Genomic DNA, 19,181 nt, shown 5'->3' on the forward strand with positions numbered 1-19,181 from the left:
AGAGGTGTTTTAAAATTTCAAACTCATGAAGTTTTCTTCTAGTTATCTTTTTGTTATTCATTTCAAACTTAATTGATTTTGGTTAAGAGTATATAGTGATTCCAGTCTTTTGAAGATTTTCTGTCTCTCATAATGTATTTATTTTAACCTTATTCTTAAAAGATAGTTTTGTTTTGTTGGCATCTTTTCCTCTCAATATATTGAGGATATTGAAGATATCCCAATGTCCTCTTGCTTTTGTTGTTAGTATCAAAAAGTAAGCTGAAAGTCCAGCTGCCACTTCTGTGAGGTTTATCCTTTTTTCTCCTCTGACCAATATTAAGAACTTTTTGATCTTAATTTCACTATGATGTCTTAACTTTGATGTGCATAGATTACATTTTATCCTGCTTTTGATTCATTAGGTTTCTTAAACTTACAGATTTGTGTCCTTCATCTGCTCTAGAAAGTTCTCAGCTCTAATTTATCTGGTGAGTGAGTTCCTCATTCATTCTGTCATCTTCTGGAACTTGAAGTAGATGTATCTTAGGTTATCTAGCCTACTCCTTTTACTTGTACATTTTCTCTCTCTTTGTCTCTCTGTACTGCAGTCTAGGAACTTCACATGTATCTTCCACTTCACTAACTCTTCTGCTGAGTCCACCCTGCTCTTTACTTCAAATGTCAAGTTTTAATTTTTACTGAAAGTTCGGTATGGTTGTTTTTCATATTTGCTTTTTTCCCCCCTGCTTTTATATTTGAGTTTCTTACACATATTCTGTGTCAGATTATTTCACATCTGTTTCACCAGTGTGTTTTGGTTAGTTCTCAGTCATGGTGTGTTGTTTGTGTTCTGAATTTTCCTATGAGCTGCTCCTTTTCCTTAGAATTTGATTTTTGGGTATTTTTTGAGACCTGTGTTGAACTTGTTTCCTCCCAAAGAGGCTTTGTATTTATATGTGATTCTGTCATTCACCAGGGAGTGCTACCAACATGGCCACATTCAATTAAACCTGTTTGGAATTTGGGGGGACCTCATAGGTCTCATCTGCCTGCAACGCAGGAGACGTGGGTTCGATTTCTGGGTCGGAAAGATCCCTTGAAGAAGGAAATGGCAATCCACTCCAGTATTCTTGCCTGGAAAATCCCATGGACAGAGGAGCCTGGCAGGCTTCAATCCACGGGGTCTCAAGAGTTGGACACGACTTGGCGACTAAACCAGCACTGCCATAGGTCTCGTGGATTTCAGACCACAAAAGTGCATTATGTTGTTAGGATTTCTTTAGGGAGTCCCCATTGCCCTGCACTCCTGTTGTTATCACTGTGCTCTGGATACCTGAGATTTCCTTATTCCCTTCTGTGCAGAGGGATTTACTACATATTGATTTAGTTTCATATAGATGACAGCTTTTAGGTCCTAGCCTATGTGGAAGGGACTCCAGTTTTGGCAAGCTCTGGGTTTTATCACCTGTCCCCTGTGACAGCCATCAAAGTAGAACTTTAGTCAGAATTCCACGGAGAATAACAGATAACAGGTTTGATAAATGGCTTACTCTCTTGTTCCTGGTTTCACCGTGCTTTGCACTGTATGGGAATATCCCTTTCATCTTAACTAGCTTATCCATGCATATTTAAAGATTTGTTATGTTATCCAACCCTGTATTTATTAGAGTTTGAGGCAAAGTTTCTTTTTATTTTTCCTTTATTCTTTATCAGTGCCCTAGTTATTCTCTACAGCTCTTCCCCTCTTGTCTCTTTTTCCTTTTTGGCTTTGCTACACATAGGCCTGATGTTGTGACCATTGCCACCAAATGAAAACACTCCTTTCTGATTTATGAACTCTTCTCTCACGGCCTGTGTTGTTGTCCTCTTAAGGTGATTTGGGATATTTTCATTAATGCTTTTGCTCTCAAAGATATTTGAGGCTTTTTTGAAGGGGAACAGGGTAGAAAGGCCAGTGATGTTGGTTGGGACTCTCAGAGCTTATTGAGAGGTTGTTAGAAATCTTATCAAGTAGTGTTGTATTACTACATTCACAAGGCACTAAAAAATTAAGGTTTGTTTGGTATTTATAGAAAATGTAAGTAAAAATATAAAGCACAATTGTGCTTTTAAAGTCAAGTTTTCCAGTAGTGTATATTTTGCAGTTGGAGTACCATAGATGATCTGAGTAAATTATAATAAATTTAGTAATTTCTACTAGTTGGACTGACTGGTTCCAGACACCACTCCCTTTTTCGTTTCTGTTGTATATTAGGCTTCCCCTCATCTTCTTCAGTAGACAATTGAGGAATTGTTTATCTTTGAGTTGTGTCACAATTAAACAATGATCCTGTTAGAAGAGTACAGTGTGTTTTGGGCATGTTTTTTGTTTCGCCTACGTGTTTTTCACTGAAAAGTAGCAGAAAGTGAAAGGATTTGGAGAGAGGCATTATTTATCTTTTTGCCCTTTTTAAAAAATATATATTTCTGAGTAATGGTGGAGTAAAACACAGGTAAATCATTATTTTATAATGAAATGTTTTTATTTTGTTGATTCTCCTAAAATATAATACATAAAGAATCTTATCACATCATCATTTGATTCTTTTTAGGCATTTGACTCTGTTAGTAGAAGAAATAAACAAAAAAATACACTACTTTATGGAAAAGGACTAAAGACTAAAACCATGAATTGGCTGTTAGGGGAAAAGTATACATCTTTCCAAAGATTTTTGTTAATATAGGATAGTTGATACATCATCTAGTGTAGTGCTGTTTCATACAAGAACTAGTAAGTTCGGGAAAAACAATTATTTCATCTGGGGACAGAGTGTAGTAATACAAATCAGTAAACATTATTATATGATACATGGGAGGATCTGTATTAAAGAAAATAGAATAGTAGTAATAGCAGTAGCTGCAGCAGCAATAGTAGTAGTATAATCCCTTCCTTTTTCAATTTAATTTTTATTTTATATTAGAATATAGTTGATTTACAGTGTATTAATTTCAGGTGTGTAACAAAATGTTTCAGTTATACATGTATATATATATACACTCTTTCGGAGAAGGCAATGGCACCCCACTCCAGTACTCTTGCCTGGAAAATCCCATGGACAGAAGAGCCTGGTAGGCTGCAGTCCATGGGGTCGCTAAGAGTCGGACACGACTGAGCAACTTTGCTTTCACTTTTCACTTTCATGCATTGGAGAAGGAAATGGCAACCCACTCCAGTGTTCTTGCCTGGAAAATCCCAGGGACGGGGGAGCCTGGTGGCTGCCGTCTATGGGGTCACACACAGTCGGACACGACTGAAGTGACTTAGCATAGCATAGCATATCCACTCTTTTTCAGGTTCTTTTCCCATATAGGTTATTATAGAATACTGAGTAGAGTTTTCTGTTGATTATGTCTTTTTATATAGTAGTGTGTATATGTTAATCCCAAACTCCTAATATATCCTTCTTCCCCACCTTTCCCCATTGGTAACCACAAGTTTGTTTTCTGTGTCTGTTAAGTCTGTTACTGTTTCATAAATAAGTATATTTGTATCATCTTTAGATTCCATATACAAGTGATAATGATATTTGTCTTTGTTTTACTTCACTTAGTATAATAATCTCTAGGTCCATCTCTGTTGCTGCAAGTGGCATTATTTTATCTTTTTATGATTGAGTAATATTCCTTTGTATATATGTATCACATCTTCTTTATCTGTTTATCTGTCGATGGACAGTTAGGTTGCTTCCATGTCTTGACTATTGCAAACAGCACTGCAATGAACACTGGGGTTGCACGTATCCTTTCAAACCTAGGTTTTCTCTAGATACACGCCCAGGAGTGGGATTACTGGATCATATGGTAGTTTTATTTTTAGTTTTTTAAGGAACCTTCACACTGTTTTCCATAGTGGCTGTACCAATTTATATTCCCACCAACAGTATAGGAGGGTTCCCCTTTCTCCACATGCTTTCCAGCATTTATTGATGATGACCATTTTGAGTGGTGTGAAGAGATATCTCATTGTAGTTTTGATTTGCATTTCTCTAATAATTAGCAGTGTTGAGCATCTTTTCCTGTGCCTCTTGACAATCTGTATATCTTCTTTGGAGAAATATGTATTTATTGACTAGATCTTCTCTCCTGGGTTTTTTTTGGCCACACAGCTTGCAGGATCTTAGTTCCCCTTCCAACAATTGAATCTGAGCCCCCTGCAGTGGAAGCAGAGAGTCCTAACCGTTGTACTGTCAGGAAATTCTCCTGTTCATTTTTTAAAAATATTTTTTATTGATTTATTTTTGGCCATGCTGGGTCTTCATTGCTGCATGCGGTTTTCCGTAGTTGCGACAAGTGGGGGCTACTCTCTAGTTGCAGTGCACAAGCGTCTCACTTGTGGCTTATCCTCTTGCAGAGCATGGGTTCCAGGGCACGAGGGCCTCAGTAGTTGTGGCACGTGGGCTCAGTATTTGCAGTTCCCAGACTCTAGAGCATAGGCTCAGCAGTTGTGGCATACAGACTTAGTTGCGTCTTTGGCATGTGGGCTCTTCCTGAATTAGAAATCAAACCCGTGTCTCCTGCATTGGCAGGTAGATTCTTTACCACTGAGCCACTAGGGAAGGCCCCCTGTCCATTTTTTGATTGGGTTGTTTAGTTTTTTTATATTGAGCTCATGGGCTGTTTTTAAATTTTGGAGATTAATCCCTTGTCAGTTGCGTAATTTTTGCAAATGTTTTTTACCATCTGTGGGTTGTCTTTTCATTTTGTTTATGGTTTCTTTTGCTATGCAAAAGCTTTTAAATTTAATTAGAACCCTATTTGTTTATTTTTGCTTTTATTCTCATTACTCTGGAAGGTGGGATCCAAAAAGATATTGTCTCAGTTTATGTCAAAGAGTGTTCTGCCTATTTTTTCCTCTAAGGGTCTTATAGTATCTGGTCTTACATTTAGCTCTTTAATGCATTTTTATATTGGGTGTTAGAGACTGTCCTAATTTCATTGTTTCACATGTAGCTGTTGCGTTTACCCAGCACCACTGATAATCTTTTATCAGTGGTGCTGGAGGAGACTGTATAATCTTTTGCTTTTGAATTGCTTGAAGTCTTGGGTAGGAACACATTTAAAATAATAATTAATGATGCACAGTTGTAATTCATTGCCAAAGAATGTTCCAATATATTAATGTAATTAAGAAAAAAACATGAGATAAAGAGTTGTTAGTAAGCTTGAATTCTGGTCTTAGTTCTGATAATAATTAAATTTGTGTGACTTTAGGTAAACTGCTTACATTTTGGTGAGTCAGATTCTTCACAAAATAAGGAAATGGATCAAATGAATTCCAGTCCAACTTTAATACTCTCTGGATTTATTTTCCTGTGTAACTTGTTTTAAGAGGATGTGAGGGATCTTTTTGAACAGGGACAAACAAGCATGACCTTACATGGGAAATAATTTTTACTGAGCATTTGGATGGGTAAGAGAAAAGGATAAAGAAGACTTAAGAATAGAGAAATGTATACTCAAAGATGATTTAGGGCAAGAAAGTCTTGATATATTTGGAAAACATGAAGCATAGGATTTATGTGCATTCATATGAGATCAGATTGATTGGGTAGTAAATGGCCTTAAATGGCAGAGTTTAGTAACTGCTGAAGAAGATAAAGTCAGGAAGAGTGTTATCATGTGTTATTTTTAGTCAACCAATTCTAACTTGCCGGGGTCTAGCCCCGGCTGATCCAGGGTATTCGAAGGAGAGACGGAGTCGGCGAGGATCAGGAAACAACTGCTTAATTAAACGTTAATTAAGGATATAAAGAGTAATAGAATAAGGATAGCTCAGTAGGAAAATTCAGTTTAGAAAAGAGGCTGAATAAAATTCCAAAGCAGGGAATTTACGTCACCTACAAAGGCCGCAGGCGTCCTCCCGTTCTCCCGAAGGAGAGGAGACACTAAGGCCTCCCAGGTCAGATCTTAGAAGCCCAGGCAAAATTAGTAGGCTTGACGAGCTTCCCCGCCTCAGAGGAAAAATTCAGCCAGAAGGTGAAAGAAAACGACATGGGGAGACCAAGTTTTGGTGAGCAAGGCCCGCACTTTATTTTCCAAAGTAGTTTTTATACCTTAAGTTATGCATAGAGGATAATGGGGGAAGGGGTAGAGTCATGCAAGGACTGCAATTCCTGATCCTAATCGAAGCCAGGCTTTCAAACTTACCATATGCAAAAGTTTAGGTGATTTACATCATCTTCTGGCCAGGAGGCCTGTTAACATTTTAAGACCCTTTCTTCAGAAAACTTACTTTTCTCTAAAGGTGATTAGTCAGGCGCCACCCTCAAAAAGCATTAAAGTTGCATTCCTATAGGGCAAAGGTGTGGTGGGCTACAACAAGAAAAAGAATTAACTCAAGGGTAATACACTGCCAGGGACACAGCAGATAAGGGATATGGAGACTTAGCAGCAAACATTGGCCCAATAAGTGAAAAACCCTTCACCAATACAATTTCTAATCAATCTTTGAACTACTCAAAGGAATCTGTGTTTAGACAGTTTAGAACATCTTCTGCCTCTCACAGTTGGGAGGCTCTGAACAACCACATGTGGCCGGAAAAACCTATTCTGGCAGGCTAGAGGATTTCCAAAGGAGTTTGTAGGTTGAAACACTGTCACACCCAGGAATTATTAACTGGAGCTGTAAGCTAACTCTTTTTTCAGAGAGAGGTAGTGGGGGACAGCCCCCCGTAAAGTCAGAGGTGTAGGTGAAAGCACAAAGCAGAAAGTAGGCAGACTCTGGTTTTGGAGGTAGATGCTCGAGAATTTCCAGGGGGACTCCTGAGGCTAGATCCCGCCTTTGCGTATGCCTAGCCTCCTTCCTCATGACCTTTGCCACGGGCGGAGCTCGCTCCCAGCACTAACTTCTTTCTCTAAACAAAAACTGAATGTAAAGGAACTCTGGGAAGCTAGTTAGGGCTTCTTCTAACTGCTTCCTCTGAACAGCAGCTGAAGACAAGAGATTCTTTAGAGAGATCCTGAGATGACGTGATCAAGTCCTCAGCCAGGCTAGTGGCAGAGTGAGTCATCAGTGTTTTATCAAGGGTTATGCTTTTGTTTACTACTATCTAATCACTTATGAGGCATACTACTTAGAATTATCAACATTGGATTTGTCATCTTGAATAATTTTATTAGGGACTTATGTGACTCAAAATTTAGATTTTGTTTAAGCATGTGTTGCCTAACAGGGTGCATCATGTTAATTGGGGTTTCCTTGCAACATAGCCCTTTTAACTTTCTAATGTAAATAAAGAAGAAAGTTCTGAAACAGACAACAGCTCCTCTTTAGTTTTATTGAACTGAATTTGTACAGAAAATGTTAAAAATTACTCATGAAATATTAAAAATAGAGCAGTAAAGAAAGTTTTTTTTTTTTTTTAAATAACCAAAGTATAAGGGCTGTGTTCTGAAATGTGCCTTGTTAACATTGTTGGCTTTAGGGCTTCTCTTGGCAGCTCAGCTGGTAAAGCATCTGCCTGCAATGTGGGAGACCTGGGTTTGATCCCTGAGTTGGGAAGATCCCCTGGAAAAGGGAACTGCTATCCACTCCAGTATTCTGACCTCGAGAATTATAGTCCATAGGGTCACAAAGAGTCTGACATGACTGAGTGACTTTAACTTTCTTTTTTTTTTTTTTTGGCTGCAAAAAGCTTTATTGTTTCCATTTGGTACAAGGCTTGAGAGAGGGCTCCAGGGTGTTAAAAAGCTGCCTGTGGCAGAGAGGGGCTTCAGGCAGCCCTGACGTTAGGTGGGTTCTTCAATGGCCACTGGTCTCCAGAAGCTCCTAGTCATGCTTGAGGTTGAGCCTTTCGAAGAGATAACTTGCCCAACCCAGCCTGGGGACCAGCCAGCCTGCGGAGGTTGGTCAGGTGGTCACCCATCTTATTGATGAGTTTCACTTCCTCATCTAGGAAATGGTTCTCCAGGAAGTCACAGATGTGGGGGTCTCCGTGGGCAGAAGCCAGGCCATGCAGATCCAACAGGGCTTGATTCAGGTTCTTCTCTACGAGAAGGGCGGCTTCCATAGCGTCCTGGGTTTTACCCCACTCATCTTGAGATGGCTTCTGCACGTCCTGGAAGAGGGCGCAGCCCCCACGCTGGTTTTGCAGTTTCAAGAGATGCTCCGCGCCCTCGCACTTCTTCTTGGCCAATTCGCGAAAAAAGTGACCCACACCCTCCAGGGCCACACTATCGTGGTCGAAATAGAAGCCCAGAGAGAGGTAGGTGTAGGAGGCCCGCAGTTGCATGTTAACCAGGCGGTTGACGGCGGCCTCCACCTCGGCAGAATAATTCTGGTGAATCTGGGAGCTCATGATAGCTCGGTAATAATAAGGAATTAAAAAATGGTGGCTGGTCCCGGTGATCACGGACAGCTGAGTAGCTGACTCCAGAGGTTGTGACTGGAAAAAAAGTTGGAGGGTGGTCGGAGGCTGGAGCAAGGGGCGTCCCTGGGTCTGTTCCGTCCAAGCACTGTTGAAGCAAGAGACAGATCCGCGGGGCTGCCGAGCGCACTTCCCGACTTTAACTTTCTATATTGTTAGCTTTAGAGTTTGGTGGTGGTGGTTTTCGTATAAATGACAATTAGGCTTTCTGGGTTTTGTCAATCAGTGTCTTTCTGAGTTTTGTTACCAAAAAACAGTATAGTAATTACCTCTGCATATGTATAGATTTTTAACTGTATTCAATATTTGATTAGGCTTTTGTGCCCCAGCTTGAAAGTCTAGCGATTTATTCTGTAGAATACAAGAGGAAATAAATATGGGTCTTCTGCTGCCTCAGTAGCACATTAGAAAAAAATGGGGAATCTGAGGGTAAAGTATGGAACAGGGATACACATTGAAGCAGCAGTTCTCAAAGAGTAGTCTGTGGTACCCTTGGGCTCTGTGAGTCAAAACTTTTTTTCATAATACTAAAGTATTCTTTGCCTTTTTACACAGTGTTGACATTTGTATTGATGATATAAAAGCAGTGGTGGGTAAAACACAGTTCATTCATTTAAAGTATCTTGTTTAGCAAAATGGGAAGTATGCATAAGGTTCTTATGAAGTATGAAATGGTTGTCTTACCACTTATGTTGCTGAGCCCTTTTTTCTGCACCACCATTTTTATTTGGAAGAATGACAGACCCACTGAACAACTCTGGTTGTTCAGACTTAGATATTTGGCAGAAATTTTCTTGAAAATGAATAATGTGACAGAATATAAAGCAAGAGAGTTCCAGAAAAACATCTACTTCTGCTTTATTGACTATACCAAAGCCTTTGACTGTGGGGATCACGACAAACTATGGAAAATTCTTAAATAAGAGATAGGAATACCAGTCCACCTTATCTGCCTCCTGAGAAATCTGTATGCAAGTCAAGAAGCAACAGTTAGAACTGGACATGGAACAGCAGACTGGTTCCAAATCAGGAAAGGAGTATGTCAAGGCTGTATGTTGTCACCCTGTTTATTTAACTTCTATGGAGAGTACATTATGAGAAACGCTGGGCTGGAGGAAGCACAAGCTGGAATCAAGATTGCCGGGAGAAATATCAATAACCTCAGATATGCAGATGACACCACCCTTATGGCAGAAAGTGAAGAGGAACTAAAAAGCCACATGATGGACGTGAAAGAGCAGAGTAAAAGAGCTGGCTTAAAGTTCAGCATTCAAAAAACGAAGATACGGCATCCAGTCCCATCACTTTATGGCAAACAGATGGGAAAACAATGGAAACAGTGAGAGACTTTCTTTTCTTGTGCTCCAAAATCACGACAGATGGTGACTGCAGCCATGAAATTGAAAGACGCTTGCTCTTTGGAAGAAAAGCTATGACAAACCTAGATAGCATATTAAAAAGCAGAGACATTACTTTGCTGACAAAGGTCCATCTAGTCAAAGCTATGGTTTTTCCAGTAGTCATATATGGATGTGAAAGTTGGACTATAAAGAAAGCTGAGCATCGAAGAATGGATGCTTTTGAACTGTGGTGTTGGAGAAGACTCTTTGAGAGTCCTTTGGACTGCAAGGAGATCCAACCAGTCAAACATAAAGGAAATGAGTGCTAAATATTCATTGGAAGGACTGATGCTGAAGCTGAAGTTTCAGTACTTTGGCCACCTGATGCAAAGAACTGACTCATTGGAAAAGACCCTGATGCTGGGAAAGATTGAAGGCAGGAGGAGAAGGGGACAACAGAGGATCAGATGGTTGGATGGCATCACCAACTTGATGGACATGAATTTGAGCAAGCTCCGGGAGTTGGTGATGGACAGGGAAGCCTGGCATGCTGTAGTCCATGGGGTCACAAAGAATTGGACATGACTGAGCAACTGCACTGAACTGATAAAACTTAAATTTTCAAATGAAACTTAGAATTTTAGAAAGCTTGTATTTGCTTTCTTGAGTTTGAGAATTTCCCAACACCTAGACTTTTCTGATGAGATCAGTGGTGATATTAATGAATGTGATTTTATTTTTATTATATAATCAAATGTGTTAACATTGGAATATCTTAATAATTGAGCCAGTATTTTCCAAATAATCAATTCATGACATTACAAAACGGATAAAAGATCCATTCCGGGACTTCTCTGGTGGTCCAGTGTCTAAAACTTAATGCTCCCAATGCAGAGGGTCTGGATTTGATCCTTGGTCAGGGAACTAGATCCTACATGCAGCAACTAAAGATCCTGTACACCACAACTGAGACCCGCTGCAGCCAAATAAATAAATATTAGAAAAGAAAAAAAAGATCCGTTCAAAGAAAAATCAATGGGTTTAATGTAAACAGGGTACAAAAAATTTATTCCTGTGATTTCAGAGTCCATAGCCAACCTTAAGAGGGTCGAGTTTGGTGTAGTATCAAGAATGTTTACGGTTATCTGAAAACTATTAAAATGCTCCCTTTCCAGTTGCATATCTGTGTAATACCAGATTTTCTTTATATATTCCAACTGAAACACAACACAACAAATTGAATGCAGAAGGCAATATGACAATCCAGTGTCTCTACTAAGCCACACATTTGAAAGATTTGCAGAAATGGTAGCTAATGCCACTTTCTCTATATATTTTCTTTTGGAAAATGTTATTTTTCATGAAAGTGTTATTTAAATGAAATAAGTATTTAAATAACTTATTTTATTTTCTCATTTGAATATAGACAGCTCTAGCTCACATAAACAAAAATTGAGATTTGCAGTAATTTTTAAGTTTGTGAAGGGATCTGCCAACAAAGGTTTGTTTAGTCAAGGCTGTGGTTTTTCCAGTAGTCATGTATGGATGCGAGAATTGGACTGTGAAGAAGGCTGAGCGCCAAAGACTTGATGCTTTTGAGCTGTGGTGTTGGAGAAGACTTTTGAGAGTCCTTTGGACTGCAAGGAGATCCAACCAGTCCATTCTAAAGGAGATCAGCCCTGGGTGTTCTTTGGAAGGAATGATGCTGAAGCTGAAACTCCAGTACTTTGGCCACCTCACGCGAAGAGTTGACTCATTGGAAAAGACTCTGATGCTGGGAGGAATTGGGGGCAGGAGGAGAAGGGGACGACAGAGGATGAGATGGCTGGATGGCATCACCGACTTGATGGACGTGAGTTTGAGTGAACTCCAGGAGTTGGTGATGGACAGGGAGGCCTGGCGTGCTGTGATTCATGGGGTCGCAAAGAGTCAGACACGACTGAGCGACTGAACTGAACTGAACTGAAGGGATCTTAAGACCAAAATATTTGAGAACTGCTACGTTGAAGAAACAGAGTGGCTTTTAATATTCATGTGTTGAAAACAGATGTCAGTAAAAGATGTAACCTAACTTAAATATGTATGTGCTGCTCATTCCCAGTAGATTATGAACTCTTGGAGAAGAATTTAAGTCCTCTTTTCTTTTCTCCAACTTCTTGCGTAGATGCCTATAAATAATATCACAATAGGAATAGCATTAGTATTTATGTTGGTCAGTCTTTCAGTCGTGTCTTGACTCTTTGCGACCCCATAGAATGCAGCATGCCAGGCTTCCCTGTCCTTCACTGTTTCCTGGTATTTGCTCAAACTCATGTTCATTGAGTTGATGATGCCATCCAACCAACTTGCTCCTTCTCCTTGTGTCCTCAGTCTGGCCCAGCATCAGGCTTTTTTCCAAGAAGGTGGCTCATTGCATCAGGTAGCCTGATGCAATGTATTGCAAGTATTGGAACTTCAGCATCACTCCTTCCAGTGACTGTTCAGGATTGATTTCCTTTAGGATTGACTAGTTTGATCTCCGGAGAAGGCAATGGTACCCACTCCAGTACTCTTGCCTGGAAAATTCCATGGATGGAGGAGCCTGGTGGGCTGCAGTCCATGGGGTCGCTAAGAGTCGGACACGACTGAGCGACTTCACTTTCACTTTTCACTTTCCTGCATTGGAGAGGGAGATGGCAACCCACTCCACTATTCTTGCCTGGAGAATCCCAGGGACAGCGGAGCCTGGTGGGCTGCCGTCTATGGGGTCGCACAGAGTCGGACACGACTGAAGTGACTTAGCAGTAGCAGTAGTAGTTTGATCTCCTTGCAGTCCAAGGGACTCTTGAGAGTCTTCTTCAGCACCACAGTTTGAAAGCATCAATTCTTTGGTGCTCAGCCTTCTCAGATGGTAAAAGCATCTGCCTGCAATGTGGGAGACCCAGGTTCATTCCCTGGGTTGGGAACATCCCTGGATAAGGAAATGGCAACCCACTCCAGTACTCTTGCCTGGAAAATTCCATGGATGGAGGAGCTTGGTAGGCTACAGTCCCTGGGATCGCAACGACTGAGCGACTTAACTTTGTACCTTTTGTACAGCCTTCTTTATGGTCCAGCTCATGTCCGTACATGACAACTGGAAAAACCATAGCTTTGACTATACGGAAAGGCAGAGTGATGTCTGCTTTATAATACGCTGTCTAGATTTGTCATAACTTCTTCCAAGGAGCAGCCGTCTTTCAATTTCATGGCTGTAGTCACCATCTGCAGTGATTTTGGAGCCCAAGAAAATTAAGTTTGCTATTATTTCCATTTTTTCCCCATCTATTTGCCATGAAGTGATGGGACTGGAACCATGATCTTAGTTTTTTGAATGCTGAGTTTTAAGCCAACTTATTTACTCTCCTCTTTCACCTTCATCAAGAGATTCTTTAATTCCTCTTCGCTTTCACCCTGCAGATGACATGGTGCTGTCATCTGCCTCAATAGCTGAGGTTATTGTTATTTCTCCTGGCATCTTGATTCCAGCTTGTGCTTCATCCAGCCCAGCATTTCACATGATGTACTCTGCATAGAAGTTAAATAAGCAGTGTGACAGTATACCACCTTGGCATACTCCTTTCTCAATTTTGAACCCGTCCATTGTTCCATGTCTGGTTCTAACTGTTGCTTCTTAGTCTGCATACAGGTTCTCATGAGGGAGGTAAGATGATCTGGTATTCCCATCTTTTTAAGAATTTTCCACAGTTTGTTGTGATCCACACAGTCAAAGGCTTTAGTGTAGTCAGTGAAGCAGAAGTAGATGTTTTTCTGAAATTCTCTTGCTTTTTCTGTGATCTAGTGGATGTTGGCAATTTGATCTCTGGTTCCTCAGCCTTTTCTAAATCCAGCTTGTACATCTGGAAGTTCTTCATTCACATACTGTTGAAGCCTAGCTGGAAGGATTTTTAGCATTACTTTGCTAGCATGTAAAATGAACACAGTTATGCAGTAGTTTGAATATTCTTTGGTATTACCCTTCTTTGGGATTGAAATGAAAACTGACCTTTTCCAGTCCTGTGGCCACTGCTGAGTTTGGCAAATTTGCTAGCATGTTGGATGCAGCACTTTGACAGCATTATCTTCTAAGATTTGAAATAGCTCAGCTGGAATTCCATCACTTCCACTAGCTCTGTTCATAGTGATGCTTCTTAAGGCCCACTTGACTTCACACTCTATGATGTCTGGCTCTAGGTTAGTGATCACACCATTGTGGTTATCTGGGTCATTAAGTCCTTTTTTGTACAGTTTGTCTGTGTATTCTTGGCACGTCTTAATTTCTGCTAAATCTGTTAGGTCCTTGCCGTTTCTGTCCTTTAGTGTGCCAGTCTTTGCATGAACTGTTCCCTTGGTATCTCTGATTTCCTTGAAGAGATCTCATCTTTGCTGTTCTGTTGTTTTTCCATGTTTCTTTGCATTGATCACTTAACAAGGCTTTCTTATCTCTCCTTGCTATTCTTTGGAACTCTGCATAATCCTTATCAGGTAGATAATTCCTTTTTAAAATTGAGATATAATTCACATATCTGAAATATACCACTTTAAGGTGTGCAATTCAGTGGTTTTAACATATTCATAAAGTTGTTTGACCATTACTAATGTCTGATCCCAGAATATTTTCATTCCCCACAAAGTCACATCCCATTCCCCTCACACCCTAGCATCCACTAAAATACTCTCTACCTCTGTGGATTTCCCTGTTCTGAACATTTCATATAAATGGAATCATATAATTTATGATCTTTTGTGTCTGGCTTTTTTCATTTATGTTTTCAAGGTTTATTTCATGTTGTAGCATATATCGGTTTCCCTGGTAGCTCAGTTGGTAAAGAATCCACCTGCAATGCAGGAGACCCTGGTTTGATTCCTGGATCAGGAAGATCCCTTGGAGAAGGGATAGGCCACCCACTCCGGTATTCTTGGGCTTCCCTGGTGGCTCAGATGGTAAAGAATCCACCTGCAATGTGGGAGACCTAGTTTTGATCCCTGGTTTGGGAAGATCCCTTGGAAGAGGGCATGGCAACCCACTCCAGTATTCTTGCCTGGAGGATCCCCATGGACAGAGGAGCCTGGTGGGCTACAGTCCATGGGATCGCAAGAAGTTGGATACGACTGAGCGACTAAGCACACACACACAGCATGTGTCAGTACTGGATTCCTTTTTGTGGCCAAACAGTATTCCTTTGTTTGTAATATAGGTAAGATACATTTTGTCTTTCTGTTCATCTGTTAATATTTTTCTTTCCTCTTTTGGCTTTTACAATTAATGCTGCTGTGAACATTCACATGCGCATTTTTGTGCAGACATATGTTTTCAGTTCTCTCAGGCATATACTGGAAGTGGAATTGCTAGGTCATATGGTAGGTTAGTCTATATTTGACTTTTTGAGGAACTTATTTATTCCTTTTTTAATAGAGTTCTTATTCTGGAATAATTTTAGATTTACAGAGAGATTACAAAGATAGTAAATTTCCTGTATAGCTATCACTCATCTTCCTTTGATATTAATGTTGCATGGACATAAAATGTATTTCAAAGCAAAGATGCCAACACTGATACATTACTAAGTAAACTCTAGATTTTACTTGAACTTCACCAGTTTTTTCACTAATGTCTTTTTTTTTTTTTAATTCCAGGATACCACAGTGTCGTGTCTCCTTAGACTCCTCTGTTCTAGGACAGTTTCTCTGTCTGTTTTTCATGTCCTTGACAGTTTTGAGAAGTATTGATTAGGAATTTTGTAGTATATCTCTTAATTTGGGTTTATCTGATTTTTTTCCCCCCATGATTAGACTGAAATTACGGGTTTGGGGAAGAATACCAGATGTGAATTGTGCTCCCCATCACATTAGCTCAGGAGATGAGTGATATCCTTGTGACTTATCACTGGTGATTCTTAACCTTGATCCCATGGTTAATGCCAGATTTTTCCACTGTGTTATTTTCTCCTTTCCACACTCTATTCTTTGGAAATGAGTCACTAAGTCTAGCCTACACTCAGGTGGAGCAGGAGGTTAAGTTCTAACTCCTAGAAGGGAGTGTATCTATATATATGTTACCTGGAATTCTTTTGTAAGGAAGATTTGCCCCTCCCCCGTTTTATTTATGTATTCAGGTTTTTGTGTCTATATGAATGATGTGTATTGATTTTATACTTCGGATTATAATCTGATATTAGTTTATTGATTTTATTGCACCAAACATTCCAGTATTCTAGTATTCTGGGAACTCTTTCTTATGCCCTTTTGACATATGCCCTCATCCTTTATAAGTACTTCGTTATCTTTTGACAGTATAAGATACAGTAGACTCATCTTGTATAATATTTTCCCTGTCTAGGTCTAGAACCAGCCATTTCTCCAAGAAACTCTGAAGCACAGCTTAGACCTAAGGTCACACACTTAAGTAAACGATAGAACTAGGAGTCCAACCAAAGCAGTCTGATTCCACACTTAGGCTCATAACCATAATCCCAGAGAGCATGCAGCGGAAGGCGCACTGTCAGTTTTCAGTCATGTTCCATTTATGAGCCAGTCTTAAGGATAGAAGTTGTAGTCAGTTTACAGTTAGTAATTATTGTGCTCAGTTTTATATTTTTTATAAATATAAAAAATATATTTTTTAACCACAGCTATGATGATTATAATCAAGTTTGAAAACTACTTCTTAATCACAGATGGCCACTGTTAATGTTTTGGTGCATTTTCTTCTATAAATGCATGCAACTGGATTTTGGAGTTTTGTTATATTATCCTGGGTTTTAAATTTAACTTTTGTAAGTAGGAGCAATTCACAATGTAATCAAAATCTCAGTGTGTAGTTTCCATATTGTAACTAGTGATTAAGATAAAGGCAAGCTTGTTGTTCAGTTGCCAAGTTATGTCTGATGTTTCACGACCCCATGGACCACAGCACACCAGGCTTCCTTGTCCCTCACCATCTCCCGGAGTTTGCACAAGTTCATGTGCGTTGAGTCGGTGATGCCATCCAGCCATCTCATCCTCTGTAGTCCCCTTTTCCTGTCCTCAATCTTTCCCAACATTCAGGGTCTTTTCCAATGAGTCACCTGTTTGCATCTGGTGGCCCAAGTATTGGAACTTCAGCTTCAGCATCAGTCCTTCCAATGAATATTTGGGGTTGATTTCCTTTAAGATTGGCTGGTTTGACCAATACAGTATACTAATGCATATATATGGAATTTAGAAAGATGATAATGATGCCCCTATATGCGAGATAGCAAAAGAGACATGGATGTTAAGAACAGTCTTTTGGACTCTGTGGGAGAAGGCGAGGGTGGGATGATTTGAGAGGGTAGCATTGAAATGTGTATATTATCATATGTGAAGTGGATCGCTGGTCAAGGTTTGATGCATGAGACAGGGTGCTCAGGGATGGTGCACTGGGGTGACCCTGGGGCATGGGATGGGGAGGGTGGAGGGAAGTTCTGGATGGGGAACACATGTGTGCCTATGGCTGATTCATGTCAGTGTATGGCAAAAGCCGGTACAATATTGTAATTAGCTTCCAATTAATAAATAAATTAATTAAAAAGAAAAAAAAAGATTGGCTAGTTTGGTCTCCTTACTGTCCAAGGGATTCTTAAGAGTCTTTTCCAGCACCATAGTTCGAAAACATCAATTCTTCAATACTCTGCCTTTTTTGTATAAAAAGGCAAAAAAAATGAGCTTCTCTAGGATTAATCTGTTTTGTCTTAATGTTTGGTCACATCAAAGCTGAACATCTGTCTTGGTTTATCAGTTCATCAAGTAATCCACAGGATGTGACTAGTTTGGTTTGGAAGAATCATCTGACTGTATGTTATCTACACTGCCTTCTTAGATAGCGAGCACCCTCATTTCTTTGATCACCAGTAGTTGAATATCACTTCAGACAGTCTTTCTCTTTTCTCCACCTGGTTACCTCCATAAATGTTTATTTTCCCCTTTACCTTCTTTCTCTTTCGTAGGCTGAAAAATAACTGTTATATGACATATAAATTATACAGTAGTGCTTTGACCTACTCCTGTCAAGGAAAACAAAAGCTATAAAATTTGGAGTGGAATTAGGTTTAATTCTTCATCCCTTAATTCTTCTCAAATGATATCTACTTTTCTTCACACACTAGCATTTTAGACTAAATAAAAATTTTTAAAAATTATTTTTAATTTTATGTAAAACCAGTTGCATTCTTCTCATTGTACACATACAAAGTTTTGTTGGCTTACATGTATCAAGTTGTGTTATTTTCGAATTAGGATCTAACTGCCAATCAAAGTCTTGTTTAGGAGGATATTGTGTTATTTCCTAGCGGTACAGTTTGGTATCACAACTCATAAGTTAGGCATCTCTTCTCTTTTACTGCTGATTTTAAATGTGTGTAATCTGCTTTTTTTAAAAGACATAAAATAGATGTGTATAAGTATATGTGAACAAAGTTGACATTTCCACTTTATTAGCCATGTGGATAAGGGCATCATAGGCTGAGAGAACCTTGGGGTTTGGCCAAACTCTGGATTTACTTTTGTCAGTGTTTCCTGACTTGGAGAGGCCTAACGTATGTAGTTAGATGTTCAAATTTTCAGAGAAACCACCTACTATTTCCAGTGTCATGTTCTGGTACTTTACCAAAGTTTGTATGGGGGTTAAATTGTAATCACAAGGCTAGTGAACATGAATCAGATTTGGAGGCTATTTGTTGGTATTTATTAATTAATAGCAAGCATTCTGTCTGCTCTGGAAGTGAACCTGTCAGAGACATATATCCTATTATTGCCTGGTCAGGACATAGTCTTCTTGGAATCTTTTTTTTTTAAGACTCCATGTTATCTGTCTGTTCATTGGAATACTTAACTTACTATTCTGTTGATATTCTCTGATATGTCAGTGTCATCATGCTTTCCAAAAATTATCTTAGTCCTCTTTTTAACAGGATATGACTTTTCAAAGATCTCTTAGCTCCCCGTTTACCAACTTTGTTAGGGGAGATTGCCTGATTGCAGCCCATTTCATCTCTTGTTTTATAACTTTAAATGGATAACTTTTTTTAATTTGAAATTGAGGAGGGGATTCTTACTGTCTTGTGTTTGTCCATACTATTTTTTACCTTGCTGTTAACTGTATTTTTTGCCTATTTCAGGCTGTATCATAATTCTGAATCATGTCTGATAACGGAGAACTGGAAGACAAGCCTCCTGCGCCCCCAGTGCGAATGAGCAGTACTATTTTTAGCACTGGAGGCAAAGACCCTTTATCAGCCAATCACAGTTTGAAACCTTTGCCTTCCGTTCCAGAGGAAAAAAAGCCCAGGAATAAAATCATCTCTATATTTTCAAGCACAGAGAAAGGTAAGTAGCTACTGTGGTTTCAAGAGTCTCAGTTACTGTGTTTTGGTTTTGATGTTTTTTTAATTAAGTATAATAAGCTGATATCTTTTAT

At 39.5% G+C, this 19,181-nt stretch overlaps 2 protein-coding genes across 5 annotated transcripts in view; one reads left to right on the forward strand and one right to left on the reverse strand.

Moving 5' to 3' along the window:
- Window positions 1-19,181, forward strand: part of PAK2 (p21 (RAC1) activated kinase 2) — a 97,593-nt gene that overhangs the window by 35,426 nt on the left and 42,986 nt on the right. For 3 of the 4 annotated variants that reach the window (XM_055568587.1, XM_055568588.1, XM_055568591.1), the window contains exon 2: window positions 18,883-19,090. In XM_055568587.1, the coding sequence (XP_055424562.1) occupies window positions 18,904-19,090 (187 nt within the window). In that variant the 5' untranslated portion in view covers window positions 18,883-18,903. Of the gene's footprint in view, window positions 1-8,086; window positions 8,226-18,882; window positions 19,091-19,181 lie in introns of those variants that run through there. The other variant, XM_055568589.1, reaches the window with a different exon arrangement.
- Window positions 7,794-8,376, reverse strand: LOC129643680 (ferritin light chain-like). The gene has a single exon (XM_055568592.1). It carries the CDS (start codon window positions 8,316-8,318, stop codon window positions 7,794-7,796), a length of 525 nt encoding a protein of 174 aa, XP_055424567.1. The 5' UTR covers window positions 8,319-8,376.

The sequence above is a fragment of the Bubalus kerabau genome, chromosome 2 (assembly GCF_029407905.1).
Source record: "Bubalus kerabau isolate K-KA32 ecotype Philippines breed swamp buffalo chromosome 2, PCC_UOA_SB_1v2, whole genome shotgun sequence".
Lineage (NCBI taxonomy): Eukaryota > Metazoa > Chordata > Mammalia > Artiodactyla > Bovidae > Bubalus > Bubalus kerabau.

Bases quoted from the DNA above. Each gene is read 5' to 3' on its own strand.
- LOC129643680 (XM_055568592.1), bottom strand. From the start codon at position 8,318: ATGAGCTCCCAGATTCACCAGAATTATTCTGCCGAGGTGGAGGCCGCC.